Genomic DNA, 20,915 nt, shown 5'->3' on the forward strand with positions numbered 1-20,915 from the left:
TATATAGGTGAAAAGTTACTGAATAAAAATGGATAATTGTGATTTTTAAAGTAAAACTGATAAACTAACCAATGGTCTTTTTTTCTCTTTGTCACTAAATGAAAACACAAGACAATTAATTAATTAATTAATGGAAAGATGGAAGAACAAAACAGTAAAGGACAGTTTTCAGACTACATAATCAATTTGAAGTAAACAAAGGGTATATCTTTTGAATAAAACAAACAAACAAATGATTTTACATTCAAAGAATTAAAACAATTATGTATATAGTTAGATTAAAATTTAAAGTAATGAAAGATTCAATAGACAGATACAGGATAAACAGAAATCGGGAAAGTATAAAGAACACGAAAAAAAGAGAAAAGAGTAAGTAAAAAAAATTAAATCACAATAAAAAAATCATTGAATTGACAAATTCTTAGTTTATTGTTTGATTATACTTGGTAAGTTACGAAAGAATAATAGTAATAATAATAATAATTATATATTAATATATTCACTAGTCAATGAAATCGTAACAATACATCCAAAACCGAATAGGAGACCAATAAGATTGGTGAAAAACATTGCCCAACAATTACCATTCTCTAATCGTTTTGCATCTTCCATAGCACGCATTTCTGGAAGCTACAATATATACATATATGTATGTATTGTAGGTGTGAGAAAAAAAACGGAAGAACACTTTTAAGAAAAATAAAAGAGTATTTCAGTGAGCTTTTATTGAACACTAAATACTAAATAAACCAAGTAGAACTAGACACTAAATAAATAGGTTAAATGTGTCATGATACTCGATCATATGAATACACTTGGTTCAATGATCCAATCAACCAGATATTATAGGTCAGAATGACAGTTTATTATTACCACACAACATAAAGTAGTCGACAAGTGAATACAACACTATTGATTATACTAAATGTAGATGGATATGTTTATCTTTGTTTACTAACTGATCATAGGCTTAATTTCATATACGTATAAAACATTGTCACGCATTATGAAGGGAATTATATAAGCTGAATATTTGTCACTAGATGTTCGATTTTCTGTTGTATAGGGTTAACACGTTTTCCAGTCAAGTATTCAATAAATTGTGGGAAAAAACGAGCATCAGTGTGCAATATTGTAGAACAACGATCATAACATGAAGTTAAGTACCGACGTTAAGCGAAATAAGAAGTGTAAGTATCTTACAATTAACTGGGCTTATTTACTAGTTTGCTGAAAACCAAGAAATAATCCTCTGAAAAATGTTATAAATGAAGTAGAACTTCATTGTCACTGTGTGTATGACACTTTTATGATAATAAAAAAAGGAGAAGCTTGGAGCCTACTACAAACGTTTAAGGAAGTTCACCGAGAAATCATTTTAATAAAGGAAGAAGAGAACTGAGAAACCACCTGCCTACTAGACATATTATTGACGAGAAGAACAACAATAAAAAATGTTCATCATAGATCCACCAAACAAAGTTAATACATACATCGACTGCTTAGACCACAGAGCCAAAATTATTTGCTCCGATGAAACTATTGAAGGGGAATTAAGATTTATCATTAATTTGCAAAATAAACACTGATACCCATCACAGTACCTAACGAAACATACATCTGGAACCAAGCTCATGCAAAAAACATCAACGGTACTGAAACAGCCTTTATTCCTGAGAGTACAGTTCAAAGGTGATATAGCCGGTGAAATAGTAATTTAACGTATACGAAAAGCTGTAAAACGTATATTTAATGCACTAAGATTATGTTCTTTTTTAGCCAGTCAATAGTGAGTTCACGAAATAAAGATAAATTGCTTTCAATCATGAGTCAATTGAAGCTAGACCACCATGGAAAACCTGCCTTATCAAGTGTGAAACAGTTATCCATCGAAAACAATGGATGATGATTGCACAAGACTATGAGTCAATTGAAGTTATACATCAACACCGCTGAATCAGCCATCTACAGGTCACGCGTTGCCACGAGAGACCTAATAAGGTCCTGGGTTCGGTTCCCGGATGCAGGGTCGTCAAGGAGTACTCTTGATGAGTCCCAAACTAGGACGAAGCGGTAGTCCAATTCCTTCAGGTTTTCAATGATAATCTAAGACCGATTCGTGATATAAAATCCATGAACAAATATAATGCTATATTTACGTCGACAAGCCGAATGAACATTAAACACTACTCTATTATAAATTTATTTACAGATTACTGCCACTTACCATATCTGCAAGAGCAATATACATAAAGAAGCCACCGGTTAAAGCAAACACATATGGCGCTACATCATTTAGATCACCAACAGATAAACCAATAAACAATCCTATATAAGCCGTACACGCAGAAACAAAATTAAATAACATAGCCATTGGTACAGTTAGTCCAGAACGTAGAAGTACAGCAATATCACCTTGAAAATGAAATATGAAAGTAGGAATATATATATATATATATATATATATATACTGTTTGTTGGCATGTTTTAACAAAAAAATATACATTATGGATATTGATTAATAGCGAAATTATAGAATCCATGTTCCATACTATTTGATAAAGCTAGTCAAATGGATGTGTCACAACAAAGTCAATAAGTCATGCATTGATGATCATATGTTTAGTTTGACAAAACTACTTTGGGAACTGATGCGTGAATCGGCACCTACTTAGAAGTTGTTTATAGAAATATACTTGAAATTACGATTACTACAAACAAATATATGTTGAAGCGATTGTAATTATGAAACACAAATAAGAATTAGTTACGTATTAGCACATCGTGGATAGCTATGATATGAGTGACTGAATATGTTCATTTTAACAGCATTTAGAGATCTCAACAATTACATAACAACACGTCTACGCACCTGACCTTAGCTGTTACTCTGATGCAGTGGTCGGGTTTGCTTATTCTGATGACTCAACCGAGCTATATTGGCTGGAACACATGTTCCTTTAGGTCCTATCATGCCAGGCAGGTCGATTGGGGAACGGTAAGACTAAAAGCAGAGACTTGAGCACGAGGAAGAAGTTGTACTAATGACTGTAGAGGGCTGTGACAATAGTAAGATGTTTTTCTAGGACAGCCAGCAGCCTTCTCATAACGAAAGGAAGGTCTGTCCTAAAAATGTCACACTTCACCTTAACCCACGGATTTCTTTCTCTGGCAGTAAGACCGTTTGAAGCGCGGAGCTAACACATTCAGAACTTCCCATAAAAAGCCTATGCGTAACAGGCCTCAAACATTCGTCCCCTGAGCTCTGAGGTCACGCTCACAGATCGCTAAGACCACTGCCAACTCAGCTTCTTTTTCAGTCGCTCAGGAAGAAATATCCTTCCACAGTGTGGACAACTGGGAAGTGACAACCGCCCTCATACCTCCTCCAATAGCACCCGAGATCAAACCCCTTCACTTCTGAATAATTCTTCCATCCCCACGACTAACAGTGCTCATAAATCTTTACCCCACGCGCCACCGATGCCAATGCTTTAAGTTCACGAAATGTTATTCCTAGTCTCCTGAAACCAAGTTGAAGTTTTCAATGTTCAAACCTTGTTTCAGGTAGGAAAGCAAGCTTCTTTAGCTGGGACTCTAGAATCTTGCGCCATCGATACATGCTGTGTATGTTCGGAGACAAGCTTCTGGCGACCTCGCTTGTGTAGGCATAGCCATAAGTTCTAAAGCAGAATAGCCTCTGTGAGATTGGATTCAAATAGAGAGTCGCTTTTATGTTGTCCACCTAAACGGGACAGCAAAAACTCAGAAAGATATGGACATACCGTTGCCTTTGCCTACGCTCTTACCGACTGCAGCTTGGATAAAATTAAAGACTAATTTTTATAGGAAGCCGTCCAATCTCACTCGAAAAGTTGGACGTCCTGATGAAGTAATAGTGGTGAGTTATTTTAATGCTCAGTTAGGTAGATTAAACTAAACTGGAAGGCATTCAGGCGGATCTTACGGTATTGCAGCTCGGTATTCAGATAATGGAAGCTGTCTGCTGGAACTATGGCCAGATAACCGCCTATTTCTAGCAAACACCAGTCTAAAACATAAAGAAAAGCATCGTATGACGTGACGACCTACACAATGGATTCAGCTATTGGCTCAAGTAGACCACAATGCCATCAGCTATCGTTGGAGAGGCTCAACAGAAGACTGTCGCTCATTCTGCAGCACATGCTTAGTCTCAGATCAGCCTGTAGTTCAACACACGTACTTGTCTGAGTCATACTGGACGTGGAAAAGCTACAGCAAGAAAACTCCTTAGGCTTCAATTTAACGGTGAAAATGTTAAGAATGTACTTCAGGAACAACTAGAAGAGTTAATCAACAATGAAAGTGATATTCACCTCGAGGTAGTTTGGTATGATAGCCAAAAAGCTGTGGAAACAGCAGTGATATCTACTAGTAACTTAAACCAAATGGTTAGGAAAAATCAGTGGATCTCATGGGTGCCTAATTAACCAACTGATAGATGCCCGGAAACTCATCATGTCTGGCTCCGAACACAATGAGGAGCGGAGGAAGCTTAAACGTAGGCTGATAAAAAGTTTACGTAATGATCGTGAGCAATGGTGGATAGCGAAAGCAGAAGAGATGAAAAAGGGAACAAGGATAGGTAACAGTAGACAACTGTTCAAACTTATCAAGGTAACGGGGGTTAAAAATCTGGCTATCAGTGAAAATATCTCGTGAAAAAAACGGAAGTAGTATCCACTCTCAATCCAGGAGATTGAACCAGTGGGCACTTTAGAGAACAGTTCAGCTGACCTTTAAGTAATCTAAAGCGAGGGGGAACAACAGGACCTGATGGACTAACATCTTGGGGTTTTTAAGGATGGTAGTTTAGTGCTAGCAGTCATTATTAACTGAAATCTTAGCTAAAATCTAGAAATTGGATGTGATCCTATCTGACTGGTCTCGATCGCTGATAGTCCTAGTCTATAAGACAGAACACAAATCTTTTTGTGGCAATCGAAACCGAATAAGTTTCACTAATATAATGTTTAAAATATTATCCTCAATAATATATCGACGTCTAACTAGAGTTCGTGAAGAGCAAACCCGAGAAAACCAGGCTGGTTTCAGACCTGGATGTGGATGTACAAACCAAATATTCACCCTTCGGCGGATTATAGAACATAGACATATTTCTCGATTTCCAACAATAGTTGTATCCCTTGACCTTAGGACGGCATCCCATTCCGTTGATCATGAGGTTTTATGGCAGTGTCTCTCATTGAAAGGAGTACCAATAAAGTACATTATCTTTGTACAGACTCTCCATCCAAACACTAATGGTAGACTCAGAGCTTATGGCGAACTGTCATCAGAATTGGTTACTTTAAGTGGTGTTCGTCACGGTCATTCGCTTTCCTCATTGTTATTTAACGTTGCCACACACAAGGTTTTAGAGGTAACACTTTAATCCTCTGGCTTTCCAGGCGTCGGTCCTCTACCAGGAAATACAGTAGTTGACTAAAAGTACACAGATGACATAATTCTGTTTGGTGATGACGCTGACAAAATGCAGTCTTCTGACCACCTTAAGCAACAATGTAAACACATTCAGGAAGCAGTTCTCTTCCTCCAAATGTAAGATGTTGCTTCAGGACAAACCAAAACATGGAATGAGTCCATGAAGTCAATGAAAATTAGACTGAACCATGCTAACAGGTGTAAACTACCTGATTGGGGTCCGCATGATTATCGTAACCAATGGTTAGAGACTTTGAATGACATGGTTTTAAACCGTTTTCCATGGCGCAGGTGCATCCTATATTTGCCTTTCTCCGAAGTCTGAACTTCTGAATTCCTCATTACGTATTTTTCATATAACTAATTTGTATTGTCTTCTATTTGTGAGACTTGGATTAAATGTATATGTAGATAATCGGTCTAGAATACGATAGTCATGAAAACTTTGAGTATGATAAGATCAAGGACAATAATGACGAAAGTCTGATCAACTTTTCCTATTTATTCGCTTACTATCTCCCTAACTTGACCAGATCCTTAGATTTTTCCGGAATATTGGTAATATGAAACAGAGTTTGCCAATTCCACCTTAATTAGTTAACTACAGAGATAAACGGTTAACTGTTACACGTGAAGAATATAAGAGAAATGTAATGTTTTTTTGATTTTACGTAAGCCAAAATGTGATGTGTTAGATATTTTATAGAACATATCTTTCAACGGAAAAAAGACAAAACAAGGAAGAATAATTTTTACCTAATTCATGTGGAAGTTCTTCACATAAAACAGCCAATGTTAAACTTATTCCTAAACCGATACTTTGAGTAAATCCAACACCTATTGAAAGTCCATCCATAAAATTATGGGCACCATCACCGATAAAAATCATCCAGGCAACAGGTTCTAAATCACGTAGTCTATGTTGCCAACTTTTATGCTTTTTCAGTGTATGGGTTGACTGGATTATTGGTTGTGTATTTATTTGTTCATTACTAACAGGTTTTTGAAGTTCCGGAGAAAGTTCCTGAAACAGATATGAGTGCATAAAAGTTTAAAGAAAGGGTGAGGAAATCATAAAATCTCAATTATTTTTCAAAATAATTCCACATATTATATGTATTATTGTGAAGATACAGAAAAGAAAACTCGATTTTATTCTCAATCATAACACTGGATAAAACGATAATTTCATCCCATGTAATATGATCCGATTAGTCCAGTTCATTTTATGATATCGGAAAGGAATTGAGAAAAGTTGGAATCTCGGAACTATCCTACTGGGAATTACTATTTATAATTTTATTGTATAATTGTTAAATGTATGAGTTATTGTATTTCCACAATGTCTTATGTATCAGCGTTCATTTAGTTTATAAACTGTTGATACATGTTTTATCATTCCTAAATTAAGGTTAATTAATGATTCTTATATTTCTCCGGCTTTTTATTAATTCTAATTCATGTTGTGTACACAATGTAAATTCTTTTTGCGTTGATGTATGCTTAAGTTTTTAATATATGTTATCGTAATTTTTTTGAGTTATGAAAGTACATAAACATTTAAACGGATCTGAATGCTCACTGTCTCTTTATTTGACACCGGATTAGGAGCCCACTGGCCCATAATTATTAAAATCTCTTAGTCGTTACTCATGATCATTAAGTTCTTGGTAAAATATGAGGTTATTCGTCCAGGTAGGTATGAAGTTGAACTAATCACCGACTTGATAAAGACAACTACTGTTTATAATTAGCGACCCGACTACGCACGATCTAACGAGAAAAAATTTATGATTTTGGGAATATATATCCTATCCTCTAGCTCCAGTATGATGATGAATATAGCTTAAAGCCATCCGTGATTCACTAAATATTTTAGTGTCCTAAATGAAGTTTACACTGATAAGACTTGATGGGAAAGTTATATATAATACAATGAATGGATGTACCAGTTTTTTATGAATGCAGGATAATCAATATGTTAAGGAGGTTTATCAATCAGAATCTTGGTTATAACTTTTCTACCCCGCAAGTACCGTATCACCCATACCGTAATTCAAGCGTTGTAAGTTTTGGCCAATGGTAAACTTTAAATGATACAATTAACCTTGAGTTGAGGTCGGGATGATCTAAATTCTTATTGGTCCACTGATACGCAAGCGTTCTTCTATTTTCAGTATCGAGTCTGATAGGGAGGAATACAGCATACAATCATCTACTGCTCCATTCTAGGCATCTAGTGCCTTAATCTCAAACACGTGTTAATTTATTTACATGAATCATCAAACTTTAGTGCACCCTAACAACAGCCGATAAGTTCAAGGGAAGCCTACAACATAAGGAATATAGAAATACAAAAACCTAATTATTTAATAATATTATGTAAAATAGTTCAAACCATTCTAACATTCCTAATACAAGCTTCGTTACAACACAATAACCATCTAACTTATTTTCTTCATATTCCAAAACAAATATTCACAGTTCCATAAGTAATCATGATATTCCATATTAAAATAAAATAATTTAATCATATAATTTGTTTTCTCTAATTTATAAAGAACTATCTTCATTGAAAAAGACATAAACATAATTATTATTAACAAAATAGAATATTGAATTATTCATTCAATATACTTTAGATTATTATCAAAAAGAGTTTTGTGGAGATTTAGTATTTTCATAGTTGCAAGCATGAGTCAATTGAAGCTAGACCACCAAGGAAAACCTGAGGAGTCCCACAATAGAACGAAACGGCCGTCCAGTGCTTCCAGGTTTTTCTTGGTGATCTAGCTTTAATTGATTCACGCTTGCAACTATGAAAATACTTTAGATTATCATAATCATACAGTTAAGACATAATTATTCATTTGTACTATGAAAAAATTGAATAATTCAATGTTGATCACTTGACTCTATATGGAATGAGTTAGTTGGAACAATAATAATAATAATAATAATAATAATAATAATAATAATGGTAATAATAATAACTATCACTATGAATCATTCGAGATTACTATGTATATATATACATGTCATTTTTATTTAGGGAAGACAAAAAATCATTTCATTACATTCATTCATTCCTTCATATCATACTAATAATATTCGACTGTAATCATTCATTTTTATTGTTTACTTATTTAGAAATAATGTATATTTGTATTTGAAAAAGTTACTAATGAAATATACATATGTTGCCGTCGCCTTTTTTTTTTGTTTTTTTTAGAAAAATAGCTAATACTTTGTTTAATGATATTAAACTCTAAATAAAAAAAACTAATCAATATCTGATAACATTATCAATGTTTCAAAAAAATTCACAAAATTTTTAAAAAACAATCAAATAACTAGTTGTATCTTCAGGTTCATAACGAAAAACACCCAGATGATTTAAGGTATTTCTTTTTATTACATTGAATTACAGATAAGAAACAATGTAATATATGTAACTAGGATGATTTTATACTATTCAACTGTTTAGTTAATAAGTATTTGTGGTGCTATGTAATGAGAACTGTGAATACATCTTTTTCTAAATTATAGTACCATAATAGTCTTAATTGTTATTTGATTGGCTGGTTTCATGAGAAGTTTGTTAATTTCCCTACTATAAGGCCATTTGTTATTACTGTGGAAATTCACAATGATTTACAAAACAGAAATTATCATGTGAAATAACTAAGAGCATACATATTATCGATTAAATATATTAGTAACAGATATCCTTAAAGTAGCCTTGAAAGTATAAAATGATAAAAGCTAAGAAAAAATCCACGAAGTTGAGCAATCGTTCACCAATTGTCTTCAGTGAGTTCCTATCTCACAACAAACGTGGTTTGAACTCCACTGGTCACTAATTCTCACTATAACTCCAGGATTTACCTCTCGAAGTCAGTCACTAGTGAGCATATGATTATAATCAGAAGGGGTTTTGAGGAGATTTAGCATTTTCATAGTTGAAAGCGTGAGTCGATTGAAGCTAGACCACCAAGGAAAACCTGAAAGCAATGGACGGCCAGCTCGTCCTCCTCAGCAGTGCGCATCCACGACCTCAACTCGCGAGATTCGAACCCAGGATTGGTTGGAGTTAGACATAAACACCATCGGATGCCAGGTCAGTGGTCTATCGGTTAAGTGCTCTGGCACGAGACCGGTAGGCCATGGGTTCGAATCTTGCGAGGAGAGGTCGTGGAGGCGCACTGCTGAGGAGTCCCATAATAGGACGAAACGGCCATCCAGTGCTTCCAGGTTGTCCATGGTGGTCTAGCTTAAATTGACTCACGCTTTCAAATATGACAATACTAAATCTCCACAAAACCCCTTCTGAATAAGGAAGAATCTTAAGTAAATTTAAAATTTGCCTCAACTATTTCTCGAATTCCAGCTATGATTATAATCGAGTTTATTTATACAAAAATAATCTGAAGCCTATATGGCAAAAATGCATAACTCGAATTTTATTTTTAAGGCTCAGTGATAGTGGCGAGACTATAATTTATGGTTGAACTAATCAGACTTGTATTTTGGCGCAAAATTCATCGACCCATTTGGCTAAATAGCGTTTTGACATTATAGCTGGTGTCAGTTAGTGATGAAAACCCTAAATCTAATTCCTAACCCAAACCATCAGCAAAACATCATAATCTTAATTCCTCACAATGATTTATAACCCTCATTCAGCTCTAGTAAGTAGATAAACATTCTTCAGATCACTTTAACGTCGCTCAAACGTCGTCAATAAATCACAGTTTTACCATGATAGTCACTGAAACTGAAAAGATTCATAGTGGAAAAAATCGTTTCGAATTCTGTAAAGTGAATCAGTCAGTCAATTATGAGAGTAACAAGGTAAAATGGAATGATGTGTTGATCATCCTGATATTCAATATGGATAAATTTTTTGGAAGTAGTACGTGATTTGAAAAATTTTCAGACCAAAATTATTTAGGTTCAATAAAGATTTAATTACATTTGACATTGATAAAACATAATATCAGGTATTTAGATTTATTACACTATAAATTGATTAATTTCTTTAAATAATATATTTGTTAAAATCACGTAAAACTTGATGTTGTGGTGTACAAACACAGATACACATGGTGAATGAGAAAACTATGATCAAGTAGGTTTAAAATACCTAAAGACTAAAGGATTATAACAGTTACGTAACACACTGACTGAGTACCGAGTGATTTTGTAAACAATGAACTCATAAGTAGTATGCAGAGCAAAAACACTATTAAATTAAACAAAACTTAGTTTGCGTAAGATTCCTATGAAATAAGGAAATAAATATTTAATGTTTGTTAACTTCTTTGCTTGACTTGGAACTATAGTAAGGCCAGTCAGTCATTTACAACGTGGGACCAGGCACATATATGCATCAGTCCAAGTTGCCACAACTCATTAGTACAACAAGATGAACACCGAATTCATAGTAGTTACTTTAATGGTAGTAATATATAAAAGAAAGATTGCATATAATAATATAATACAGAGATAAAGAAAGATATAAATTTTAATTTCACGGTTTAAAGGAAGACAAAGAGTGTATACACCTACGCCATTGTGATCGATTCTGAGCAATGTCACACACAGTCTCCAGCTACAGATCACGATAGTCACGCGGACTCCAACCAAGTAGTCTGCATCTACCAACATGGCTCAGACTAGAAGTTAGTAACTTCAAAAAACTGATGCCACGTTTTGGTTTTATCGCCCCTACCTTTCTTCCAGCCGTCTCCAACACTAGTCGAAATTGCGTGCCGTGGACATGTATAATAAATGGCCCAATCATCTCAGTGAATGAAGATTTACAACTTCATCAACTGATTTATCATCATTCACTAATACCCTGCGTCTAACCTCACTATTATTTACCCGGTGATCCCAGAAGATGTGATCAATATTTCTAAAACATCTATGATCAAATACATGTAACTAACGAGTATCCTCTACCCTTAGTGGCGACGTTTCGCAGCCGTAAAGTAGAACAGAGCGAACTGCTGCGCAGTATAGTCATCCCTTAATTGATAGACGGACATCTCGCCTTCGCCATAGGTGACGTAATTTGGCAAAAGCCAGACGAGCTTTTTGAATCCGTGCTGAGATTTCGTCAGATACCAACCCCACTATGGCTGATCAGACTTCCAAGATAAGTGAAGTTGTCGATGCATTTGACTACTTCATTCATTATCCTTAGTTCTGATGTTGACGCAGGCCAGTTCCGAAACAATAATTTTAATTTCGAGAGGGAAAAAGAATCCTAAACATCCCGGCATTGTTGCTAAGTGTTACCAAGAGACTGAATTTTATCAGCGTCTTCACCAAACAGGACTATGTCACCAGCGTATTCTAAGTCGACAAGTGGACCTCCTGGAAGGAGATCAGTTCCTGAAAATTCAGACGAGAAAGTTATTCCTAGCAGAGACTGTGGTTAGAAGTAGAAGACAGGAAACCCCAGACCTAAGTTTCGTGCTATTCGGCACTCATCAATAAAAAGTATTTGTAATCTTGAGGTTACTGATGCTCTCTGGCGGGCTCGATCTCGTATCACACAACCTCACATTCAGAGACGGTACCACCGAGCTATCAGGCCCGAATGATGACGATAAAATTCGAAGGACCTCACATACATTAGGTTAGTCGCTATCCAATGATCAACCGATTGGAAATAAAGTCTCTAACAATCACGAACAGAACAGTGATAAATTCAAGACAGAAAAATTATGCCTTTATTAGGGAACTGTGATATGTTTTATCTTTTTTCATTTCCAACTAATATTGAACATAAAAATAGAGTGTCGTTCAGACGATGTACAACATTCCGCAAGAATCCTTATGGAAACTATGAAGTCAGAGCTATGGAAGACCACAGCAAAATCCAAAAGTAGGACAGGCTGCTCTTTATAAGTCATTTTCAGACGAGAAACAAGGTAACCCAGTCAATTGAGAAGCGTTAAAAGTTGACACATTAGTGTGTATCTACCAAAGTATTTGTTGATAGCCAGTCTGCAAAGCCTAAAATATCATTTGAGTCCGAATTACAAATAAAAACATTTTTAATGATGATGATCCACTGGAGAGTTAGATTGTTTTAGATGTAAAAGTTAACGGTAATTTTATTTTACCAGTATGGTTTCCTTATTCTTTTGATTTAGATCAAAAGACAGAAATAAGTTTACGATGACTAAAAAATTAGGTCTCCATCATGTAACCGAAAACAATACAACACTAATGGTCGATTGACACATGATTATCATAGTTAGAAACACTAGAAAATAGGAATAAAACAGTTTCTGTAGAAAAAACGTAACTTTGCTGACTTGATATTTTCAAATTCGGCACAATGATGTATAGTATTAGTATAATATCATATTGGTACTGTGTATGATAACACTAATTGTCACGATTGTTCTGATATAAATTAATAAAATAGAAAATAATACTAATATCAATGATCGGTTAAAGTAAACAAGTTATCCACCTCGTATGAAGGCAGATGATTTATTGCGTCTTCAGTTGGAGGCGATTCACACCGTAAATCTGTCTCACCATCTACCAGAGACCTGTTCGTTGTTTTCGACTGATCAGAACGGTTAGGTGTGAACTCAAAAATAGGCCCATCTTTATCACCGTCTACTACGGTTTCGACGGGTATTACCAGTGAAGGTCTTCCTTGTTGATGACAATGTTGATGGTGATGATGATGATTAAATTGATCTATATGAAATCCATTTTGACTTTTATCATTCGGATGTGTCTTCTTTTTCTAGATACGTGAGAACAGAAAGAATATTCAAAAAAAGTAAACGACTGGATCCAGGATGACAAGTTAACATAATTGACAAAATAGTAGTCAGCATCACTATTTTCTATTCCAAAAACTATGATTAACATTGTCGGAAGCGTAAAAACATTTTTTCACCTCTTCAGATCATTTCATCACAAATGTTTCATTAAGATTGAGGATGATTTATAATAAATGTTACCAAATGTTCATTTTATTTACTGCTATAACGTAATAAAAATGTAAAACTGATAAATTGAGTGCTTCAATTAGTAGAGAGCCAGGCCCATGTCTGATGACTTCCGGAAGCTGTTTGAATTTATTCGAGTCACCAACAACAAGTAGCTTGGTGTTAACATATAGTGAGTGAGGTTGGTGTCACCTCTGAAAATGTCTTGAACACCGAGTGGAACACTTCGAAGGACAATGTGACTGGTCCATCGCCGCTGAAACTCTAAACAGACGGTCATTTATTCGTTATGTGATGATTAATAAAGTAACTAAGTGACAATCCAAGAGAAACTATGACTCAGATGACCTACTCATGGCCTTTCAAGGATAAAGAAATTATAGTCAGAGAAATAGTGGTCGGACTGTTTGGAAATTGAAAACAAGCTAAGGTTATTCCATCATCTTAGAATGAAACGATTCTTATTCATGTATTTAAAAAACCCTACGTAATGGACATGCGAAAAAATCGGGGTTTACATTTATCATTGATCGCTTTCGGAATATTGGCTTCCATTATGTTCCACATATTGCGTGAAGTTCCTAAAAGACTGACTCGAAAGAATTAAAGTGGTTTTGTTTCATATATTGGATACATAGATAACATCTTTACCCCCATCGAATGACTGTATTTCTTCACATGTTTTGCAGGACAACAACAATAGTGTTTTTTGACACCAGGGCGCGTTTTTGCTTGCTAGACAGAGTTATCCTCTGATATTATATACTGAAGTGTCCAAAGTTTGATAAAATTTTTAAGTCCTGATACAAATTATTTCCAGCAGAGTATCAGTGCTGAATCACTTATTTCTAGATTGCTCAGAACTAGCAGTGGAGCTAAATAGAGTTTAACAATCTCGCCATTCTTTTTCAGTTTTTCCACCGATGATACTTTTAAGATAATACTAAAGAAATCATATGGTAGTATAAAATTGGCACCTGAAAACAGACTGTTCAACATGGAGTATACGGATGACGTTGTCTTACTATGTGACGATTTTATAGCTATCAAAATGACACTTATTTAGTTAGAGATCAATGGCTGCAAGTATGGAATGTGCTTTGTGTCATAAAGATTTAAAATCCTCTTACAAGAATTGAGGCTCCTGTCCCTACACTTACCTCATGTGAAGTGTTTGAAAAAATTAAGATATTCTTATGTTTGGGCAACTGTATGTGCTGACAATGCCTTGGTAGATGAAACCAAAGTAAATACAATAAAGACTGAACAACTAAGGTTAGAGGTACGACGGACAAAAGTTAGGCTTAACAGTTTAGTTTTAATTGACTGTGTTAGCGGGACATAGATTGGATTAAAGCATGTTTCATGCATGATGGTGTTGCTGCGCGCTGATTGGCTAATTCTAAACCAATCAGCCCTGGCAAATTATTGGAGAAAAATCTAGAAGCTTCTTATGTATATACTATAAATATATGAACGTTATTCAAACCAGTGATTGCTGTTCACTTCCCATTGTTATTTTTGAATACAATTTCGTTCCTGTTCAACGTGTTCTGATTTTGGGGTCTTGTCGAGTGTCATTGTATACGAATACTAAGCAATAGGAGTAGCTGAGTCGTTCATTAGCAAATACAATTATAACAGACTGGAGAATTAGTGATCTGAAAGTTAATTCCCTTCTATCTCCTAGAACATTTTCTCATGTTTATTTTGTGCTTATATTCTCCGTGTTACTTTATTACATGAAAAATTATTCATCTGGCTTGTTGTCTTTTCTTTGATTTCTAATCATTCCGGAGGCCTAATTCAGTTATACGGTCTCGTGAATAGTCATCTCTCAGACACATTATATCAATCTGTTCATATATCGATTAACACTCTACTCATCGGTCTTAACATTTGAAATCTCGTCTAATCAAGTAATAGAAAACCACCTTCATAAAAATCAGTTCGAGTTATCTCTAAGTATGTTATGACGTAAGTTTGATTATAAAAGGTGAAAAATACAATCTATCAGTGAAAGCAATTGTACTTTATACTTGTAAAATCTGGCCTGACTGAACAGAAGATTTTCGAAGACTCTATGTTCAGTTGTCGCTGTCTCTACCAAATGATTGTTTACAACCGATTGGCAACATTGTCAAAGTAATGCAGAGGTTTGAGATAATACGTTCAAGCGTAGCAGACTGTCATTTTATACTACTATCATGACGCAATTTTTGTATTAGCTTAGATATATCTACCCAAGTTAATCCAGCTTACATGATTTTTATCAATCAGTGATAAGTGTATTAGAATTTACAGATTTCTATAAGAACAAAAAAATTACTAATAATCTGTGTAAGTTTGTAACATGAAGTTAGTATCAAGCAATAGAAGATATATAAATAAATTGAGAGTTAAGTTTCTGATCACTTTTAAGCCATGATAAAGAAACATTTAAGTAAAATATAATCAACTAATGCATCACCAGTGTAGCTTCAAATACACTCTGAATCGAAATATTATGAAAGAAAATTTGTTTGAGAAAAACAGTGAATATTCAATAGTAACGTACTTTAGATACTTTTAAAGGTAAAAATTAAGAATAATAATTATTATTATTTACGTACCAGAAAACACTGTGGAACAAGACGTAGGAGGAATTCCAAAATATAGAAGAAAAATACACCAATACATACGGCAATCGACTTAATGACATACGAGTTGGAACCTTGTGTACTGTTATTACCTGCTGGATGAATGATTTGTAGTGCCTAAAACAAGAAAGCAAGTCCATCAAAAGATATATTCTGGTATACACGTTAAAAGTATACAAAAATTAAAAAATAGCTTAGCTTATTTGAAGTATTTTTTTATTCACATATCAGAAAAATGTTTCCTTGACAGACAACAACATAATTACAAAAATTTAATTATTTCAGTTATCAGAGACTTTCTAATTAAGCAGGCTACAAATCAAAAACTAGATATAATTATTATCTTTAACAATAAACTAGTTAAATAAAGCCTGATTTTAATCTGCATACAAATAATCGTACAAATTTTATTTTTATGAAGTAAATTACAATTTGTAGTAAATCCAATGTTGGATTTACTACAAATTCATTCGCTGAGATTTTACAAATATATTATTCCTATCTAGTTCAAATATGTTGTTTAGAAAAACAATGTAATCTAGAAAACATTTAAATTTTCATTTAAATTAAACAAATAACCTGTTAGACAAGCTATTAAATAGACTAATAGAGCTTTGAAATAAGTTGAAATTCAGATAGTTATCAAGATGGAGAATTGATTAGGTTTGAAAAGAGTGAACTTCTCTTTTAGTAAATATTTTTGACAAGATAAGGTTCTAATATAACACTAAAACATTGAATGAGTACCACGCATTATCACAAATTGACTGAAACGGAAGAAAGACAGTTCAGTGAAGAAACATTTTTGCGTTATAACGATGCCATTTATTTAAGCTGTTCAATCTCCACAATCCTGTACTGATATTTATTATTAATTTTATTTGCTAAAAAACAGTAGTCTGTAGTAAAATAGGATGGTGTTTAATGAATAAAACAAACCTGAATTGGAGCCTTGTCATGAAGAGTCCAAAAGGAATGGAAATGAAAAACTAAAGTATACCAGAGGCTAAAACTATCCACTAATTCAAACCTAGCCTTTGTGTACAAAAATAGTATTTTCAATCCCTTCCATGGTCTTAACCTTCCTTTCTATCTTTAATAATCCTTCGATTTTTATACTTCTACTTCTTTCCAATGAATTTCACAACTATGAATTACCAATTATCACAACTTTTAATTATTCTGTTCTTGACAGGTGTCAGGTGGACAATTATCTTCACCCTAACATCATCCACTAGTCGATTATTACACAAATTCATCTCAAGACTTCATTTCCGTAAACAATTCAAGTTTTTTTCAAATTATTCGACACTATTGTATTTTACTATAAACTAACATTTTTAGAAAATAAAACCAACTATAAATACGATCTTATAGCTTAAACAAATAAAATAGTTAAAAAGAAAGAATTTTCTTTCCTGAACTGTATTTATTCTTTTTCAACGATACAATGGGTCTCTTTAGTTATTTTAAATGGAAAACATGAATCAACAGATTATAAGTCAGTGATCCATAGATAGTTTGCACACTCCAAGACTTGAAGATTTCGGATTTAACCACACCTGGATTTATGGGTATGTATAATTAGGCGGTTTTAAATTAGAAAAGAAACATATATTTACCTCAGGTATAAGTACAATAATGGAAGTTGATAATAATGAACCAACAGCAGTAGCCACCATAAATGACAGTATTGTTGGGAAGAAACGATATTTTTTCAGAAACGTAAATATAATTCCTACAAGCGCACATAAATTAGTTAGAGTGACACAAAGAAATCCATAACCCAAGCCTAAAAAGCAAAATAACAGGATATTTAGTGAATACATTTATAATTCACCAACTAAAATATTTCTAAAAAAATGCTGAACAAAACTTTCAATACAAAACGACAATATGTATTTGTCATTTATTTACGAACAGATTCATGAATGTGTCATTTAATTTGTGTTCATTTCTTTATTTGCAACACCCAACCAGAAAGTAATGATACGATTGTTTATAAGCAAAGGGGAAATATTTAAACAATCAAATAATCTTCGAATCCAAGTCGCCTATATTCACACAAACAGCTAAATAGTGCCATTGAGAATACACAATAAGTCCTAATAAATTTGGAATTTGGATTCATGTAACTCGATGTTGCACTAAATAGTTTGCACAATTAACAACAAATAGATTAAATTAATTGATTTAGCAAGACGGATAAGCCTAATCGAAAGGATAAGAAGAAAACTATCAGTTAGTATCTTTAAAAAGTATTTTTGATATTACTTGAAATCCTGAATGATTATAGCAAGCATTATTGAGCCTTATTAGCTACAATGAAATTTCTTATTGAATTTCAATGCCGTTATTGTAGAATGTAAAATTTAACAAATAAAATATCCTGAAATTATTAGAAAATCCTAGTCCATTTAGTTTATGATATGATCACTTATAAACGCTACTGGAATTGTCATTTGTATATTCGATGCGTTCGCACCTAAGGTCATGCTTTACATTACAAGTAACTTTTGAGACTAACAAATATTAAATATTTCGAAGCTTAGTTCTTCACCTTCATTTTTAAAAAATAGAGAATGCTCTGTAATTCATAACGATAACCCTGTTACTAATAATAATGATAATAATAATAAAAACATTGATTAATCAAGGACCGTCATTTTATCGGGTCAACATCAAACTCTCATGAGGTAGTTTCACTCTAACGAATGTTTATAACAGAAAACTATACACTAAATTTCTGATTGACAACTAAATTATTAATTTATCTTTCCTAATGTTTAAGGTTAAACATGAAATGATATTGAATTAATTAGGGTTTAATTGTATTGTTAAAGCTTACTTTCTGAAAACGATGGAGCGTTCGGGTTTGCCTTTGAACTATTGTTAACTAGCGACTGATTACTGTTGGACTTTAGCTAGAACAAAAAAAAAATGAAAATTGCTTCATTACAGAGAAAATTTACAGATTTCAATTAGAGAATAGGTAATGAATTTAACGATAAGAATATTAGCTTATGGGTATATGCCTATGTACGTTTCCTACCTATACATTAATGTAACAATTTTCACAGTTAACTATTGGAGAAAAAGCCTGCTGAAAATAAGCTAAAAGTTAATCGATGTTTGGCTACAAGGCAACACATATCATAGTCAATAATTTATATGAACGTCTGTGTACCAGTCAGTGATTGACAATTTACATTTTCAATGTTGATATTGAAATAGAAAGTAAAGAAGACAACACAAGCAAATTATACACCGAGAAGAATAAAAAATGGGCTAATAAAACATGATCCAGTATTGATCTTTTTACCTGATAAATCCCTTTATACCTAAATAACACGTTTTTCCTATATCGTAACAATACAAACGATTTCTAAACAACTGATGATGTTTAAAGGTGAAAATTATGGTACTCATAAAAGTTGATATACTTAATTTTAGTGAATACCAACGATTAATTAAGACAGTTTTCTTCAGTGTTTTTGTGAAACAGAATCTGTAAAAAAGAAATGAGCTAGCTCAATTAGAAGATCCTGTAATTAGTTTAAAATGTTGAGTATACACTATTTTAAGAGTAGAGCCAAATTCATGAAATTTCCATCAAAAACCTATTGAAAACTTCCTCCATGAAACCGTGAACTTAACACAAAAATGGCTGCATCTTCTCTTACACTTATCGGATGAAATTTGACTCAGTCGGTATATCTTCAAAAAATGTCTGAAACTAGGTGGACTGTTTGAGCTAATTAGGTAAATTCAAAGCCCTTAATTGGAACTTCTCTTCCTCCTTCCACTGATGACAGACTGCTACTCCAAAAAATGAACAGAACAATACTTGTCATGCTATTAAAGAATTCATCTTTGCTTTTAGCCAACACCTAGTTTAGCTCGTCAATTGAATGGCATTCGTGTCATGTGACCAGTTACGTAAGTGATCTACTGCCTTGTGACAAGACAATAGTTTAGAGACGCCTATAGTAAACCATCAAGAATGATTGTACTCACACTTACTCTCACACACATATAGTTGTCAAAGCTTAGACGACTTTGAAGCGAAAACTTATGCTACAAATAAACAACCCCAAAAATCATACTTTTACTTTTCTCTAAAACCAAATCCCTTGGTAAATTTAAACAAAGCAAAAGCAACAAGGTTTGCAAAATAAAATGAATGCATTCTATTTCGCGATGTTTCATCGGCTGCACACAAGCTAAAATCATAATTGTTAATTTAATTACTAACAAATGTTCAATATACTTAAGTTTATGAAGTTTAGATAAGTGAGTACGTTTACAATTACGAAAACATGGGGAAAAGTGATAGTTTTATTGAGGGAATGGAAGCATTAATTAGCTTCAGTTGTGTGCCGACTTTTGGTCGTGCAGATCATGGAGCGATATCATTTTCAAATATTTTAAAGATGTAATTAAAAGAGTTGAATGTGAGCTGATTAATGATTATATAAATGACTTGCTCGGAGTCATTAGAAGCACGTAACGATCAATATGTCATCCTTTTTCCAGTATTAAACCTAGACTAAATAGGTTAACGCAGTCCCTTTTAATTTACTCATAAATATTTCATATGGCCTACAAAAACCCCAACATATTACGAATGAAGACCTATTATGTACCATAGCTTGTGAATTTTAGAAGCGACCTTAGATTAGTTCCCACGATGGACATAGGAGGATCTTATTATTATAGGTACGTCCAGCAGTGAAATGTTTTTCGAAAATATTCAGCAATTTTAAAATATTAAGCTAGTCACCGCTCTTAATCATTTCAC

The 20,915-nt window shown here is 33.6% G+C and overlaps 1 protein-coding gene across 1 annotated transcript; it reads right to left on the bottom strand.

Moving 5' to 3' along the window:
- Window positions 1-483: 483 nt before the first annotated feature.
- On the bottom strand, window positions 484-20,149 carry Smp_013440 (putative solute carrier protein; the record flags this gene model as incomplete). The annotated part of the gene is made up of 6 exons (XM_018799113.1): window positions 484-630; window positions 2,228-2,415; window positions 6,244-6,511; window positions 17,737-17,906; window positions 18,963-19,038; window positions 20,138-20,149. The coding sequence occupies 6 exons, from the start codon at window positions 20,147-20,149 to the stop codon at window positions 484-486; spliced, it is 861 nt and encodes a 286-aa protein (XP_018650934.1).
- Between the last annotated feature and the right edge of the window lie 766 nt (window positions 20,150-20,915).

This window comes from Schistosoma mansoni, chromosome 3, assembly GCF_000237925.1.
Source record: "Schistosoma mansoni strain Puerto Rico chromosome 3, complete genome".
NCBI lineage: Eukaryota > Metazoa > Platyhelminthes > Trematoda > Strigeidida > Schistosomatidae > Schistosoma > Schistosoma mansoni.